Genomic DNA, 18,101 nt, shown 5'->3' with positions numbered 1-18,101 from the left:
CTGCAAGTGTTGGTCCCGGTGTTGGGACAGGTCTAAACCATGCTATGCTTATCTTAATAAGGCCTGAGGTGTCTGAGCCCGATTGGCCCACTCCTATTACTAGATATACGGCACGCGACCTGTGCTGGGGATGTGCTAGTACTACAGATGAAACATCCCAATTAGTAACTAGTTTTTTGGTAGGATGTGCGTCTCTCTGAGAAAATAATGCTAACCCTTGAACTTTATACTTGCTAAATGACCGTTCCAGCCGGCCAGTAGTAGGATTGTCAACTCCTGAAGCTTTATGTGAAACTCTCCAAGCAAACTCAAATTATGCAGTTTCCATTAAAACAATATTGGCTTTGACCCACCATAGACCCACATAGACAGGGGGCAGTCCCCTGTAAGATCTTGGTGACCCATCATGCTGTTAAATACTATCACACTGCTACTACTTTCAATAAAAATACAAAAACATATAGTCAAATAAACAATGTTACACAAGGCCTGTAAAACAACATTAGAAAATATGACTAAAAATCCAAATCCATCACAAAACTTTTACTCCATCTCTGCCAGCGTCATCTATTCTTCTGCCCACGTTGGAGGTGAGGATAGACTGTCCTCCTGATGTACCTCTGCTCTCGGGTAAATTATTCTGACCCGTTGCTTGAGAGCTCCGTATCTCGGCGCGCTGGTTCTGATGCTCAGCGCCGGCTGAGGTTGTACCACATTTCTCCTTTGCCCTTCAGTAGGATGGAGTGTGATGTTCCCTTCAGTGACCTTGACTGGACTGGTCCACCTGGGCTCTGACCACTTCCTTTGATGACCTTGAGCAGGACCCATTTGGTGACGGGCAGGTCTGCTCATGATGTTGGTTCTGACTCCTCTCCTTGTACCTGGACAGAATAAGCGTCACAAATTGCTTTTTAGTACATTGTAACCTTTGTACGACCCCGAGTGTACCTGTCCGGTTTCGCAAGCGCATTGGGGGACCCCCGAAAACTTCTCACTGTCATGAGCTCAAACGGAGTGAATCCTGCAACAAAATTCACTGAAGATCTTCTGGCCAACCATGCAAATACATTTGTGCACATACCTTTACCTTTATACTTACCATTTATAATTTTCACTTTAACCTGAGATTGAGAATGATAAACCAACCCATATTTGTGTCTCAAACCCAAATTTTGTTCCACAAATTTTAGCTCCTAGCTAGTGAAGTGCATCCCATTATCTGAGCACACTTAATTTAGTAAACAATTTTGCAGTATCCAGTAATTTTATCAACATTTTGCAGACTGACTTAGTCCTCTGCCCTGGTGGAAATGCTTCTACCCAACCTGAGAATTTATCCACAACCTCTAACAAATACCTTAGTCCTGTATTTGTATTAACATATCCATGTAGTCAATCTGAATGTCTTCTCCTACATCCATTGCATATGTATATAACCTTACATATGTGTATTTCCTTACACTATTCCCTGCTGCTGTAACAATGCAAATTTCCTCACTGAGTGATTAACAAAGAATTATCATATCATATCTTATCTCCTGTGGTCCAGGGAACTTGCCTAGACCTGGTCTTAAAGCATGACAGCTGTTATGCACATTGCAAATATCACATTTCTCTGTCCAGTCTGCTATTACGTCAGTATAGGTGCCATCAGTAACTAAAATGTTCCTTCATTTATTTTTACCCACGTGCTACCCCATGTGCCTCAGTTCACACTGGTTTGATCAATTGACTCTGTACCCCGTTTGGTCCTTCCCAGACTTCCTTATCTCTTACCATCTTTGTTCAACAATGCCATTTTATTTTATTTCATTAATTAATTTATTTATTTAATTTTTTCTCTGGGGTAGATTTTTCCTGTAGTTTAAGTAGCTCTGGGCCCTGTGGTAGAGGAGATCACTCCTTGTCTGCCCTGCAAACCATCTGATGGGCTCCTGTGACACAGCCTGCTTGCCTGTGTCTCTCAGCTCGCCCCCCTTTTGATATCCTGTAACTGTGTGTGTGCGACTTCTGCTTCATGCTGTGTGCTGTCTACCAGGAAGTTGACTTCCTCACCCCCTTTTCCTGAAATCACATTCAGGACTGTGTTTCAGAAACTTCTAAGAATGGTACGTTTTAATCAGCAACTGCCAAGTCCACGGCCTGTGCCAATGCCTGTTTTAGTTTAATGTATTGTCTTTCTCTGTAGTGGCGAAATACTATAAATTTAATAAACTAGGTATTAAAAGATTTAAATTAGCTCACTCTTCAGAAAGTTAGTTGTTACCCAATGCCTTCCTGTACTCTGTAAAAAATTATTTTTGACTTTGTAAATATAATTAAGTTCATTTAAGTACTATCTAAAAGAATAATATATTCCCGGCTGGTGACTTAAGAATCTCACATAAAATTATATACAATACTTTGTTTCTTTATAATAGTTTGTCTTCAAATACATTTGTATATTTTAGTCTAAATAGCAAAGTAAACCATAAACATTTTGTAGTTAAATACACTGAAATTATGAGTAAACATTACTTAAATATATACTTTGTTAATTTTACTTGCTGTTTCTACGTGGAAAAACTTTCCTAAGTTTTATTTATTTTTTATTATTATTATTATTTTTTTTAGTAAACCATAGGCTACTCAAAATTTTTCAGTGTACTGTCTCTCCTTATCATGCTTACCTACTCCTTTCCCATGTGACCCGTGTGTGAAGCTAATGAGATGTGTGGTGTGGCTGAATCTCCCATCATATACCAGCACTGCTGGGCATGTCTCAGCTTTGCAGGGGTTGCAGCACCCCCAGGCCCCAGTAGCTGTTCCTCAAATTCCTCCCATTAATTGGATCCCCTGCTGTGTCATAAAACAATATAACATGAAGTGGGTCGGGTGGCAGGACATTCAATCAAAGTGATCCGGCTTCCAGGAAATGAACTGGGAGTGGACGCCCCTCGCGGTTCATGAGTGAGGCTTCAGGAAACCCCTGTAGATAGCAACCGTGGAGGCCAGTCTGTGGACATCAGGTGTCTGCTGTCTGTGAACAGTGCATTTGTAATGTCTCTTCCACAGGTTAACAGGTGCAGTCTTTGATCTCAGGAACCTGTGTTTAGTGGCCTGCTGGCCACATTGTACAGTCATTTGAACAGTTCTGTGCAGACTTTGATATTCTCCAGCCAGAAATGATAGTCTTTGAGTACCGCCAGTGAGGGACAACATAGGGTTTGCTGTAGCTTTGCTGTCCGAGTTCTCATCAGGGCCCCGCCATTGCCCTGGTGCTGCTGAAGGGTTTGGTGCTGGACCTCTGACCTCTGGCCCTCCTTCATCCTACGGTTTTGTGGGGACTCTCCTTCGCCCAATGACTCTCCTGAACAGAAAGAGAACATCCACCCCACCTGCCACAACAAAGTTGCCAGGATCACTGTGACCTTCCCTGCCCTTTCCCAAAACCCCTTCTTCTAAAATTTAGGTTAGACCCAAACTGTTAATACTACTGCATAAAATAATACACTTAGGGGACATATTGAGGTCTCTGGGGCGGACCCCCGCTCTGAGGGCTGTTGTAGTGCAACAACATGCTCAGAGACATTTCATCTCTGCCCAGCTTCAAGAAGAGTCTCAAAACCTTCCTGTTTAAATCTGCTTTTAATTAAGAAACTCCAACTCTGTTCTAATTGCCATCTTATTTACTTTATTGCAATATTTTCTATTATTTTATAATTTGTCACTTTATTACATTATTTTATTAGGTTTGATTCCTTTTTATCTTTAATTTAAACATTTTAATTTAATTTAATTTTATCTTTAATTTAAACATTTTCTTTTTGTCTTTTCTCTTTACTCCCTTTTAATGTTTCTTTTATTATTATTATTTATTTATTCTATAAAACACTTAGAGTTGCATGTATGCATGAAAGGTGCTATACAAATATAGATTATTATTATTAATTGTTCCCTAGTCACTTTAACTGGCATCAGGTTCCTCATATTGAACTGACAACACACAGACCCATTCCAAAAATTAGAAAAACATGGAAACATTGATTAATATCCAAAAAACTACTTTCATGAATTATATATTCAGGGCCCGCAGTGTAAACGATTTCAAGTATTTATTTTTATTATGTTTATTTATTATTATTATTACCCCTCCTCTAAGTCTCCCAGAGCCAAGCTCTTTCCTGCTGACAGCTTGTCCAGTTTAACTAGCCAACTGCCTCCTCCCTCACTGAGAGTCGGTCAGACAGGGCAGTGACGTCAGTCAATGGCAGAGACTAATATTCTCCAAGGCCAGTGGGCCTGTGCACAAATGGCATGTTTAAAACTTCCTATAATTTTGATTCACTTTTCCTAGATCTAGTGCCCTGGTACGGGCCTACAGACTCATCAACTCAGAACACTCTAGTGCAAAATGCTGGAGTGAGAGAAGCTGTTCTGTGACATTATGTCATTCTTCTCTGGCTTCTATCAGTTCCTCTACTAGGGAGACACTTCCTGACTTCAAACCATTGCCCCGCATTGTTTCTCTCTCCGACATGTTACCTTCACTCTCTTCACTTACCCCTGTGTGTGTGCTATATATAACTAACTCCATCCAAGTCCCTTCTAAAACGCAGTTAACACTTTTTACCCCTCGGCACGAGTTCCCTTTTTCTAGCCTTAAGTATTAATATCTAGTATCAAGGGGCGGCTCGCGCTTTTTAAACTCAACGACGTCGGTTTTATCTATTAGTACAGTTTCTACTATTACATTAATTCCTGAATAAATTCCTTTTGCTGCACGTTTATGTGTCTCAGATCTAAATCTTTTTAGATCTTCCGCGTTTGATAATTTTGCGAGTTAAACGTGCGCACTTTTAACCAGTCGGTCTATTTTCCGAAGATGTAACGATTCTCGGTTAGGAGGCGGATGCAAATACACGAATGAAATGTAACTTTTAGAGCGGCGGGAATGCTTGTCTAAGCACACTGTCCTCACGCGACAGGTGCACGCGCGGCGAGGCATTTCTCAATACGTCCAACTAAGATTGATTACTTTTACTAAATACAGAGGAAGGACAAAACCAAGGCATAACGTACACACAAACCAAACTACAAAAAACAATCCTCATTTCAACACCCACTTACAATTCTAGAACTAGAAAACTAGAACACCTCAGACAAAGAACAGACTATACTATTTTGTTGTAAACTGTTATAAGTAGCCTCGTTGTTTAAGTTGTTCACCATAGGGTGGCAGTATAGCGCCTTATACACGTACATGTATAAGAGAGTTAGAAACCTGCAGGTTGGCGGTAGAAATCCCGTGTACGTGTGCTGGAATAGAATAAATAAGCCTTCGAGCTGCCTTCCCTTCCGTGAAGTGTTTGTGCTGCCTCTATATCCAATATACTACATATTTGGCGACGAGGATAAACTGGAACTGGGACTGTTCGGTGAATTTAAAAGAATCCCATGATGGCCACGGTAGGAACTGTGACTCCGTTTGATTCCCAGTTGCAGTCCTGGGAGGAGTATTGCGAGATGCTAGAATATTTTTTCGAAGCTAACGATATCGAAGACGCGGATAAAAAAAGAGCCATTTTGATAAGCTGTGTGGGACCTGCTACGTATAGCTTAATGAGAAGTCTAGTGAGCCCTCAAAGGCCGGGAGATAAGACGTTCAAACAGTTGGTTAACTTGCTCAAAGCTCATTTTAACCCCAAGCCAAGTGAAATTGTGCAGAGGTTTCGGTTTAACTCCAGGATGCGCAAAGATGGTGAAACTGTGGCTGATTATGTGGCAGAACTACGGAAACTGGCCCAAGATTGTAATTATGGCGAGTCCCTACCAGTAATGCTAAGAGATCGGCTAGTGTGTGGGGTCAACGATGATCATATTCAGAGGAGATTACTGGCTGAACCAGATCTGACGTTCGAGAAAGCGCTGAAAACCGCGCAGGCTATGGAGTCAGCTAGTCAGAATGTGAAGGATTTGCAGAGTCATGTTCTCGATGATTCTGGGAAATCTTATAAGTCGCAAGCAACAGTTCATCGTGTGGGGGCAGAGCATAAGAAAGAGCAAGTGTGCTACCGATGCAATGGGTCGCACTCGGCAATGGAGTGCAGATTCGCCAACCAATGTTGTCACAAATGTGGCAAGAGAGGCCATATTAAAAGGGCATGTCGCAGCAAGGATGGCGTGGGCACGGACCGTGGTAAAAAGGCGTCTTGGGAGCCACGTGGTCAAGCTAAGCTGGGCAGAGTGAACAAAGGGGCGAAGAGCCCATCTTTTAAAAGAGGAAGAAGAGGAGGGGCCAGCTGAAGGAGAGATGCACACAATTTACAGTGTTGAAGAGCACAGTTTACATAAAGTAGCGCCAATTACAGAGAAAGTGAACATAAATGGTGTGGAGGTAACCTTTGAAATTGACACTGGCTGTGGAGTGACTGTAATGAACAGGGATCAGTATGTCAAGCTCTGGCGAAAGACACAAATACCAGAATTAGAGAAATGCAAAATGGTGCTAAAAACATATACAGGTCAGAGAATAGAGGTGCAAGGTAGGACAGAAGTGATGGTGTATCACAATAACCATGCAAAGTCTCTTCCATTAATTGTGGTAGATGGAACAGGACCAAATCTGTTGGGCAGAGACTGGTTGCAGCAGTTGGCTATAGTGGTACAGTCCGTAAACCAAGTAGCACCAGAAAGGAAACTCACTTTGGAGGTAGTGTTGGAAAAGCACTCTGAAGTCTTCAAGGACGAGTTGGGTCAACTTAAAGGTACCAAGGCACAAATACATGTAGATAAGGAAGCCTTACCTAAATTCTACAAACCAAGGCCAGTGCCTTATGCCATGAAAACCTTGGTAGAAAAGGAACTCCAGAGACTCTTAGAAGACAAAATCATAGAGCCAGTTAAGTTCTCAGAGTGGGCTGCTCCAATAGTTCCTGTTCTTAAGCCTGGAGGAGCTGTAAGAATTTGTGGGGATTATAAACTCACTGTGAATCGAGTCTCCAAGCTGGAACAGTATCCGATACCGAAGGTCGAAGATCTGTTTGCTAACTTGGCAGGGGGAGAAAAATTCACAAAGTTGGACATGAGTCACGCATACCAGCAAGTGGTATTGGATGATGATGCTAAGAAGTATGTGACTGTCAATACGCACAAGGGTCTGTTTACGTATTGTCGCCTACCATTCGGTGTGTCCTCCAGTCCTGCCATCTTTCAGCGCACCATGGAAAGCATTTTGCAAGGCATTCCCCGTGTAACAGCATTCCCCGTGTAATCAGAGGCGGAACATCTCAGCAACTTAGATGAAGTGTTGACACGGTTGAGGGAGAGTGGCCTTCGCCTTAAACGAAGTAAATGCAGTTTCCTAGGCAAAGAAGTGGTGTTCTTAGGCCATAGGATAGATGCTACAGGCCTACACCCTGTATCTGAAAAGGTGCAGGTGATTCAAGAGGCACCCCCACCTAGGAATGTGACAGAATTGAAAGCTTTCCTGGGGTTATTGAATTATTACCATCGATTACCATTGCCAAATCTGTCCACTATTTTGGCACCCCTGCACAAACTGTTGAGAAAAGACACCGGGTGGAGCTGGGGAAGCGAACAGCAAAGAGCTTTTGAGAAAGCCAAGGCTCTCATGGAGACATCAGGAGTATTGGTACATTATGATGCAAGTAAAGAGTTGCTGTTGGCGTGTGATGCATCCCCGTATGGAGTGGGTGCTGTTCTATCGCACCGCATGTCGGATGGTTCAGAACGACCGATTGGATTTGCATCTAGGACACTTAATCCAGCAGAAAAAAATTACTCACAGCTGGACAAAGAGGGTTTAGCAGTGATATTTGGGGTGAACAAGTTTCACAGCTATTTGTATGGGCGAACCTTCACAATAATCACAGACCACAAGCCACTCCTCACCTTGTTTAATGAGCTGAAAGGAGTTCCACAGATGGCTTCACCTAGGATCCAACGTTGGGCAGTTACCTTGCGAGCGTATGAATACACTATTGTGTATAAAGCGGGCAAGGATCACAGTAACGCAGATGCCCTTAGCCGATTGCCAGTAAAGGTGACAGAGGAACCCTCAACAGATGTTGAGCGAGTACTGTTGTTGGATCACATGGATGCACCATTGGTGACAGCGAGACAAGTGCAGAAGTGGACAGACAGAGACAAGGTATTAGCTTTGGTACGGGAGTATGTACTAAGGGGTTGGCCATCAAAGGTCAGTAATCCTAGCTTGGTGCCCTATGTACACAGACAGGAAGAACTCAGTGCTAGTGAGGGATGTGTGTTGTGGGGGTCCAGAGTTATAGTCCCACCTGCAGGTAGGGAGGGAGTGCTGAAACAGTTACACCAGTCACACCCTGGCATAACTCGGATGAAAGCTCTGGCACGCAGCTACATCTGGTGGCCAAAACTAGACGAAGATATTGAAGCATTGGTCAGAACATGTACAGTGTGTCAAGAAAACAGAGCTCGCCCAGCGGTAGCACCCCTTCATCCCTGGGAGTGGCCAGAGCAGCCATGGAGGAGAGTACATGCAGACTACGCGGGACCATTCATGGGAAAGATGTTTCTGATCTTGATAGATGCTCATTCTAAGTGGATGGATGCATATCCACTTAACAGCTCTACTTCCGTGGTCACTGTAGAATGCTTGAGGAAAAGTTTCAGTCAGCATGGTATCCCAGAGATGCTGGTAACGGATAATGGAACATGCTTCACCAGTAGGGACTTTGCAGAGTTTATTAGACAAAACGGCATTAACCATGTCACGACAGCTCCTTACCATGCGTCATCCAATGGATTGGCAGAAAGGGCTGTGCAAACATTTAAGACCTTGTTAAAGAAGACTACAAGTGGCAGCATTGAAACCAGAGTATCTCGAGCCCTCTTCAGTTACCGCATAACACCTCAGAGTACTACAGGGAAGTCACCAGCAGAGCTGCTGCAAGGAAGGAGATTGCGATCCACCTTAGACCTAATCCATCCAAACCTCAAGGGTAGAATGGTACAGCAACAGTTAAGGCAAAAGCTCTACCATGACTTGCATGCCAAGAGTCGAAGCCTTGAGGAGGGAGATCCTGTTTACACTCAAAACTTTGGATCGGGGCCAACTTGGATTCCAGGATTAGTGGAGCAGCGAACTGGTCCAGTCTCATGTAGAGTAGCACTAGGCAATGGCAAGATTGTGAGGAGGCACATTGACCAAGTGAGAAGCAGGACTGCTTCCTACTCTTCAGCAGACAACTTACCTGAGACGATTTCTACACGAGCAACTGCAGCCGCATCGGGTCAAAACTGTGAACTGGAGAATACAGTGGCAAGTGGGAAACTACATGTGCCAGAGGCAGCAGATGCGCCTGCTTCCCAAGTCTCGCCCATAAGTCATCAGCAGACATTACTTCGGAGGTCCGAGCGAGATCGAAAAGCACCTGATTATCTGAAGGAATTTGTTAGAGTAGTGGTGAGTTCCCCAGCCACAGGGTAAGAATGAGCCCTGGAACTCATTGAGACTGATGGTAGTCTACCCGGATGTCTCTAGATTAGTGCACCGTTATAGCACTGGTTTGTGGACTTTAAAACTTATTAACATGTGTTGGTTATTGGGGTGATAGTGAATATGGTAAATGCAGAAATAAGTTTAATTCAGAGGGGGGGGGGATGTTGTAAACTGTTATAAGTAGCCTCGTTGTTTAAGTTGTTCACCATAGGGTGGCAGTATAGCGCCTTATACACGTACATGTATAAGAGAGTTAGAAACCTGCAGGTTGGTAGAAATCCCGTGTACGGTAGAAATCCCGTGTACGTGTGCTGGAATAGAATAAATAAGCCTTCGAGCTGCCTTCCCTTCCGTGAAGTGTTTGTGCTGCCTCTATATCCAATATACTACATATTTGTTTAACAACGAAGGAAGAAATTGAACAGATGACTCAGCCAATATATAGATGGGATACAAAGAAACCACTAACAATAACAGGACAAACCCAACAACCAATTAAAATATAAAAGACCATCAGCATAGCAAACCCAACTAATCAACACAATAAACGACACACGCACTAATTGACAACCAGACTTGATTTATGATCCCTAAGGTGTAGTCTGAGACCAAAGCAAACTACAACGAAGACGAAAAGAACTCATACGAACGCCAGACCAACGAATGAAAACACTTAACCAAACACAATATGTGAACCTCAAAGGTATAGTCAGACTAGGGGAAGGCCTGAAACGTAGACGACACTCAAACAATGACAATATATCAGTGGGGAACCGTCAGGGCCCTCTACGCCCTCTCAGAGGGCCTAAAATATTCTTAACCCTCTATGGCATGGTGTAGCCCTCAGGCAACAAACCACTATTTCTCCCCCCACACTGCCTCTTTAAATTTTTTTTGGTAAAACATCCCATTTTAAATCAGCTGATAAGTCTGGCACCAATAAAAATTGGTCTGGGTGTGGGTGTGTCTTTCACCTGGGGGTGGAGCACTCCTTTTTTGGAGCATAGCATGCTTGGACACACTGCTAGCAAAAGGTAAGATCAATATCACTTTTTCACATGTTTAAATGTTTTAAATTTGTATTAAAAAATATCTGTGATGTGCATGAATATGTGAAAAAGCATATTTGATTGAGTAAAGACACTTTTTCTCTTTATCTATATTCTAAAATTTAGGTTTTTCATTCGTTGCCTCAGGGCAACATTGCGCAGTTAGACCACTTTAGTTTGTACAATGACATGTTCATGGATGGAGATGTGCAGGGACTCACAGTTATTTACATAACATTGTTTTTGCTGTCCTATCAACTATTACTCACAGAAAAAGGATGCAAGAACATGTTATGGGTGTAAGGAACATGATCCATCAGTTAGGGTCAAACCTTAGGACAGTGAGGACAGTGAGATTGAGGACAGTGACGGGGAAAATTTGGATGATGATGGTCCAGTCATACTGAACATACTGTATGTAATGTGTGTGTGTGTGTGTGTATGAATGTGTATGAATGTGTGTGTGTGTGTGTGTGTGTGTGTGTGTGTGTGTGTGTGTGTGTGTGTGTGTGTGTGCGCGCGCATCAGCGGGCTATGACAGTTGTATATGACCTATTGTATTTTTATGCTTTATGGTTTCTTTTGAAAACAGATGAAGATGAAAATGATAATGATGTATCAGAGGAAGGTGTTTCACACATACCTTGGTGGAGAACACACCACAGTCCCAACATCACTAATTTGCAGGCCAGCCTTCCAAAATCAGACAATATTGTGTCCCTATATCAACACTTCCAGATATTTTTTCTGAAGGCATTCTGGAAGTTATTATAGAGCAGTCAAATTTACAGGGGTTGGACAATGAAACTGAAACACCTGGTTTTAGACCATAATAATCTATTATATGGTGTAGGGCTTCCTTTTGCAGCCAATACAGCGCCAATTCGTCTTAGGAATTACATATACACGTCCTGTACAGTGGTCAAAGGGACTTTAATCCATTCTTCTAGTGGCCAGGTAACTACATGATGCTGGTGGAGGAAAAGGTTTCCTGACTCTTTCCTCCAAAACACCCCAAAGTGGCTCAAGCAATATTTAGATCTGGTGAATGTGCAGGCCATGGGAGATGTTCAACTTCACTTTCATGTTCATCAAACCAATCTTTCACCAGTCTTGCTGTGTGTATTGGTGCATTGTCATCCTGATACATGGCACCGTCTTCAGGATACAATGTTTGAACCACTGGATGCCCATGCATTGCAATATTTTGAGCAAAACTGTGCTCTTACCCTGCTAATTGAACCTTCACTGCTCTTACTGGTGCAATGTGCAATTAATGAAGGTTGACCACCAGGCTGGTCCAATTTAGCCATGAAACCTTCCACACTAAAATGAAAGGTGTTTCAGTTGAATTGTCCAACCCCTGTATATGCCATTCAGTGTGATACCAACAAACCCTTAACCTCACTACTAAAGAACTGGAGTAGTTATTGGGTACAGCAGTGCTTTGTGCTTTCCAAAAAAAGGGAAACAGATTGATTCAATCTGTACCCCACAGGAACAAACATTCAGAAACACAAACACACATTGCAGCTAATTTCTAACCCACAGATTGATAAACCATTTGTGGAATTTGTGAAATAAAACTTCTAATGTGATTAATACTTATTTGTACCTCATTACACTTATATGAAAATTACAGAAAACCTTGGCGTTTTAGTACCCTCATAGCGTCTTGTTGCCCTGAGGCAACAAACCGAAATCTGGGGGCAGGAGGGTGGGGGGGGCAAATTTTATTATTTATATATTATAAGGGACCCCTAATCTAGCAAATACTAGAATGAAAAATTTTTTTCCTCCTAAAATAAAAATTCATGCCATAGAGGGTTAAAGCATTATATATATAATTATCCAATTTTATTTTATCTACTTACAGTTTGACATTCGACATCTAAACAATTACAAAAATATAAGCAAATAAAATATTTACCCGTGTCTATTCAATCTGTGTTGGAAGGTGAGGGGTTAAGTGGAAGCCTGTGAGCCTGTGTCTCCCCCTATCAGGACTGTGATGCCCGCTGTTCGTTTACAGAGGGACTGGCAGTTATAATTCAACGCAATACCAGTTTCAAATGACAGCAAAATTGACCAATCATATCTTCTCTCTTAATGGGCGGGCTTAACTGTATGATAATTTCCGCCCGCTGTGGCGACGCTAGCTGTCGTTAGCACCACCACTAGCTAGTTTTGATTCATCCCTTTGACGTCCTCGTGCGCGTTGTTTACATATTCCGCTTCCGAGAACCACGGAGCTGTGAACCTTATTTTGTTTGGAAACTTATTTTGCTTAAGACGTTATCTAGTACAGATATTATTGTTTATTGCGTTTTTAAAGCTGTACTGTCGTCTCAGTTTTTCTTTATTGCAGTTTATTAAGAAAGGAAAAAAAAAATTCGGGGGGGGGGGGGGGGGGTTGCGGGCCCAGGTTTAAAGGTCACGGTTCGCTACTGCAATATATGAATAAAATAGACTTAATTTATACACGAAACATGAGGGAAGGGCAATAACACGACAACACTACACAAACATGGCATGAAATAATTCACACAGTACAACTACATAAACTGATGAAGGGAAACTTAAACCAACGCACATAATCAAGTACACAAATCAATCAACTTAGATGCATAGACATCACATTAACAGAGAACGATACCGGAGTCGCAAGGACTCATGGGAAGCAGCGCTGTCCCCCATTGGACCGACGCCTCAATATCAAAATATACAACACTAATAGTTGAAATTAGCCATAATCTCCGAACCGTCAGAACACATATTTCAACGCTACGGTTATACTTAAACTATGATCATGAATGCCAGACACCTGCTCTAGTGCTATATGAACCGATAAGAATATATTTGTGTTAACTAAATAAGTTACATACACTAAAAGCTGACAACATTGCAAACACTCATTTGAAGAAACACTCATTTCAAAACTCATACATTTGGGCTGCAGCGGGGTGATAACGAAAGGTTCTTCAATCAATATGCACAACCAGAACAACTCTTCATGCGCACTGTGCAGTGGTCCGATTCAAACAGGCCCCACCCCTACCAATCATAAACTTAACATATTCAGTTATCTTTTACTTACTACATGATCATTGCAATGCCTATTTCAGCTCAATATTGATAACAACTAGTTCTATTTAGTAATGGCAATATTTTTTTTATTTTTTATTTTTATAAAACATGAAATAATAATTAATGATTACTAAAATAATTAATTAAAACCAAACCTGGGTGTACAGTGCACGGTCCTATCTTGGTCACCCAAACTTTTTAATGTCGCATACCAGCCAGCCACTTCTTATGATTTTCTTCAATAGTATAAATCACATTACTGGTCATATTCATCTGTTCCTCTAAAGTATTTAATTCTACGTCAAACTGTTTGTATGACTTCTGCATTTCCTCACATGTTGATAAAAAACAGATACTCACCTGAAGTTTTAAATATAGAATAAGAGTTCTGTTCTGACACCGCGAGGTTTTACCACCCTCAATCAATTCAGGTTATTTGTCCGGCTTTTTGCTTTGTCCAAATTAAGCCTATTTATGGATTCCTCCGGTCCAAAGGTCAACTCAAAACCTAGCTCGCGGGGACTCAAACCCCTGCGTATGCCAATCGTCTCGTCAAACGAAAGGTTCGGTTCGCCAAACCACGGAAATAAAGCAACTTAAGCCGGTAGGGACTCAAACCCTTTTTACCTTAGGGACTGAAACCCTATTCCTTGGTTACAACTTTTTAACCATATACTTTTACCTTTTTAGACAAAAGACTGGATTTAATTTAGACTCATCCAAGTACTGTCAGTTCACCACAATTTGGTTACAATTCAATTTTGCAGATTTAGTGTTTAACTGGCTCTGCCTTACCAATGTTCTTGTGCCGGCACGGACGAACTGACAGTCATTAGATGAGAAAAAAAGTTCCAAAATATCCTGCAATCACGTCGGGCGTCACCAATTGTCGTGCTTTGATCCTCTTTCACCTAGCACAGCATGCTCGTTGATTGCAAGAGAAAACATTACCAGTCTTGTCTTTATCCTTTTATTAAATGTATACAAAAATACAGAGCGCTCTGGAGAGAACACACACAAGCCTATCTACTCTACCCTATGGCTCTGTGCGCAGGTCTCTGCCCGACACATTTTCCTCCTGTTCTATATAGTGTGGCCTGGGTATAAGCCCCCCCGTTTCTTTTGGACTTTCCCTAACCTAGCCTGTTAGACAAAGGCTGATTGTCTAAGACATTCACAATCCGCTGAGCTCATCTTGTTTTTTCCCTAAATCTTACAATGACTTTTGCCAATTATGATTTTCACAGACTTAATAGTGGTTCCATACATAGGAGTTGCACGTAGATCACATACGTTAAACATACAGATGTTTCCTTACTAAGAGTGGGAGAGAGGCCTTCGCTTCCTGGTCCTGTCAAACTGATATACATTCTTATTCTTCTTCTTAAGCATCCTGTTCTTTTAGAAAACGACAGGCACTTGGAATATGGGACAGAGCATACAGGCCTTTTCTCAGACACACTTGATAATTAGCTATTTGATTAATACTATACTGTAAGCAAAACATAAAGTGATTAATATTAGAAGTTTGATTAATACTTTAAGACTGGTCAAATTATATATGGATTATGATAAGCTGCTTGATCAATACTGTAATGTAAACAATATATGAAGGGATTAAAATGTAAATCTCAACAATTCTCTCCTGTGTGAATGCGCTGGTGTACGTTGAGATGACTCTGTGTAGTAAAACTGTTCCCACACTCTGAGCAGTGATATGGTTTCTCTCCTGTGTGAATGTGCTGGTGTTCTTTGAGATGACTCTGTTGAGTAAAACTCTTCCCACACTGTGAGCAGTGATATGGCTTCTCTCCTGTGTGAATGCGCTGGTGTTGCTGGAGACTTCCCTGTGTAGTAAAACTCTTCCCACACTGTGAGCAGTGATATGGCTTCTCTCCTGTGTGAATGCGCTGGTGTACGTTGAGATGACTCTGTTTAGTAAAACTCTTCCCACACTCTGAGCAGTGATATGGCTTCTCTCCTGTGTGAATGCGCTGGTGCAGTTGAAGACTTCCCTGTGTAGTAAAACTCTTCCCACACTCTGAGCAGTGATATGGCTTCTCTCCTGTGTGAATGCGCTGGTGCAGTTGAAGACTTCCCTGTGTAGTAAAACTCTTCCCACACTCTGAGCAGTGATATGGCTTCTCTCCTGTGTGAATGCGCTGGTGCAGTTGAAGACTTCTCTGTGTAGTAAAACTCTTCCCACACTCTGAGCAGTAATATGGCTTCTCTCCTGTGTGAATGCGCTGGTGTGTTTTGAGACTATTCTGTTGAGTAAAACTCTTCCCACACTCTGAGCAGTGATATGGCTTCTCTCCTGTGTGAATGCGCTGGTGTTTCTGGAGATTTCCCTGTGTAGTAAAACTCTTCCCACACTCTGAGCAGTGATATGGTTTCTCTCCTGTGTGAATGCGCTGGTGTACGTTGAGATGACTCTGTGTGGTAAAACTCTTCCCACACTCTGAGCAGTGATATGGCTTATCTCCTGTGTGAATGCGCTGGTGCCGTTGAAGACTTCCCTGTGTAGTAAAACTCTTCCCACACTCTGAGCAGTAATATGGCTTCTCTCCTGTGTGAATGCGCTGGTGTTTCTGGAGATCACTTTGTTTAGTAAAATTCTTCCCACACTCTAAGCAGTTGTAGCTTTTCTCCTTTTCCATGTTTACTGATTTCAGCAGTCTGACATACTCCTCACATGTAAATGTGTTTCTGTAGGTAAAGTTTACCTGTTGAGGAAAGTGGATAGCATTAATTCCTAGAGGAAAAAGACATTGTTTCATCTTCTTCTCACAATGAATTTGCAATCATGACAAAGAACCATTTGGGCTCTGCATAATGCTAAAGACATTAATTCTAAAGACATTCATGCTAAAGACCATCAGGAGACAGTGCTAGACCTCCTTACTTCACTAAAATGAAAACATTTGTCTATGTTGTGATACGTGTCTCTCTTTGTTTTGTTCAGTGTCACTCTATGTGCCAGTCTATAGGGACTTTTATTTTGTAGGGTTCATCAACTTTATTTTCAAAGTTATTCTTTTCCTTCCTTTCTCTCTCATGGTGCTGCAGAGCTGCTTTGGTCTGTTGAAGCTCCTTATGAGTTCCAGCAGTGTGATTTGATCTTTTTAATTATTGTGCATCAGAGAATTAATCTATGGGCAGCACCAACATATCACAGAAAATTCACCTGTGCACACGATTACTCATTGTGCCATGTTTCCAGGTTGATTAAAGGTAAAAATGATGTTGGCCTCTTTAGAAAGCACTCCTGTTAAAAGTGTGCAAAAAGTCACATGATCCACAAAGGACATATTTTGTACGTACGTATTTGTGCGTATAGTGTGACGTATTAGAAAGTTGCTGTGCATTTGCTTGAACGTCACATATGAATTTACAATCGCATTTTGTATTTGTAAGTCACTGTTTTCGTTTGAAAATAACGTTGTTTGCTTGCAAATAGAATATTTGTGGAATATGTTCTACGGTGTAGCTCCAGTTAAAACAAAATTAATTAGGGAGAAAAAGCTTGCACCATGGTATGACGACCACACTCGTCTTCTAAAACAGGCAGCTCGAGCAGCGGAGCGCAAATGGAGATCCACCTCACTAGAAGTGTTTAGAATCGCATGGAAAGACGCCGTAGTCAAATATAAACATGCCGTTTATAAACTCGACAATAGAAATCAACAAAAATAACCCTAGATTTCTCTTCGCGACTGTATCAAAACTAACAAGAAATATCAATGACACTAGTTCTAATACGGCACTTACACACACTAGTGATGAATTTTTAAACTTTTTTAGTAATAACATAGATAATATCCGACTACAGAGTCATAATAGGCCTACATCACAGCCTAACCTCCAATCCAACCCCAGTAGTATAAGTATTAGTAACTACGCATCCGAAAATATTACTGAGCTAAATGTCTTCGATCCTATATCACAAAAAGAGCTCACAACACTAATTCGTTCGTCTAAGCCTACATCATGTATATTAGACCCAGTTCCAACCCGTCTATTCAAAGACCTACTCCCAACTATTACAGGGCCCTTGCTTAATATGATTAACAGTTCCCTTAACCTAGGATATGTGCCCAAACAATTAAAATGCGCCGTAATTAGACCCTTGATTAAAAAACAAAATCTCGATCCGCAGATTCTAACCAACTATAGACCAATTTCTAATCTCCCATTTATCTCTAAAATTCTAGAAAAAAAGCAGTTTACATTCAGTTATACCATTATCTCCAATCAAATAGTATCCATGAAAAGTTCCAATCAGGATTTAGACCGAACCACAGCACTGTACGTAAAACAGTACGTAAACGTAAAAACACTCCAATGAATAACCAAACTAAATCAAATGTATGTAACATTACAATACTTCCACTATAACAGCATAAAATCAATTAATTCGTACATTAAAGCTACAGTAATAAAACCGTACAACATAACTAGCATATAAGCTTTTATCTTTGTAA

General features: G+C 41.5%; 1 protein-coding gene across 1 annotated transcript in view; it reads right to left on the bottom strand.

Moving 5' to 3' along the window:
* The window catches only part of LOC143497285 (uncharacterized), a 377,240-nt gene that overhangs the window by 196,413 nt on the left and 162,726 nt on the right, over window positions 1–18,101 (bottom strand). Inside the window, exon 4 of the mRNA XM_076993173.1 lies at window positions 15,285–16,186. Within this exon, the coding sequence (XP_076849288.1) occupies window positions 15,285–16,186 (902 nt within the window). The remainder of the gene's footprint in view (window positions 1–15,284; window positions 16,187–18,101) is intronic.

This window comes from Brachyhypopomus gauderio, unplaced genomic scaffold, assembly GCF_052324685.1.
Source record: "Brachyhypopomus gauderio isolate BG-103 unplaced genomic scaffold, BGAUD_0.2 sc105, whole genome shotgun sequence".
Lineage (NCBI taxonomy): Eukaryota > Metazoa > Chordata > Actinopteri > Gymnotiformes > Hypopomidae > Brachyhypopomus > Brachyhypopomus gauderio.
The sequence above is the reverse complement of the archived record's forward strand: the minus strand, read 5'-3'. Positions and strand labels throughout refer to the sequence as shown.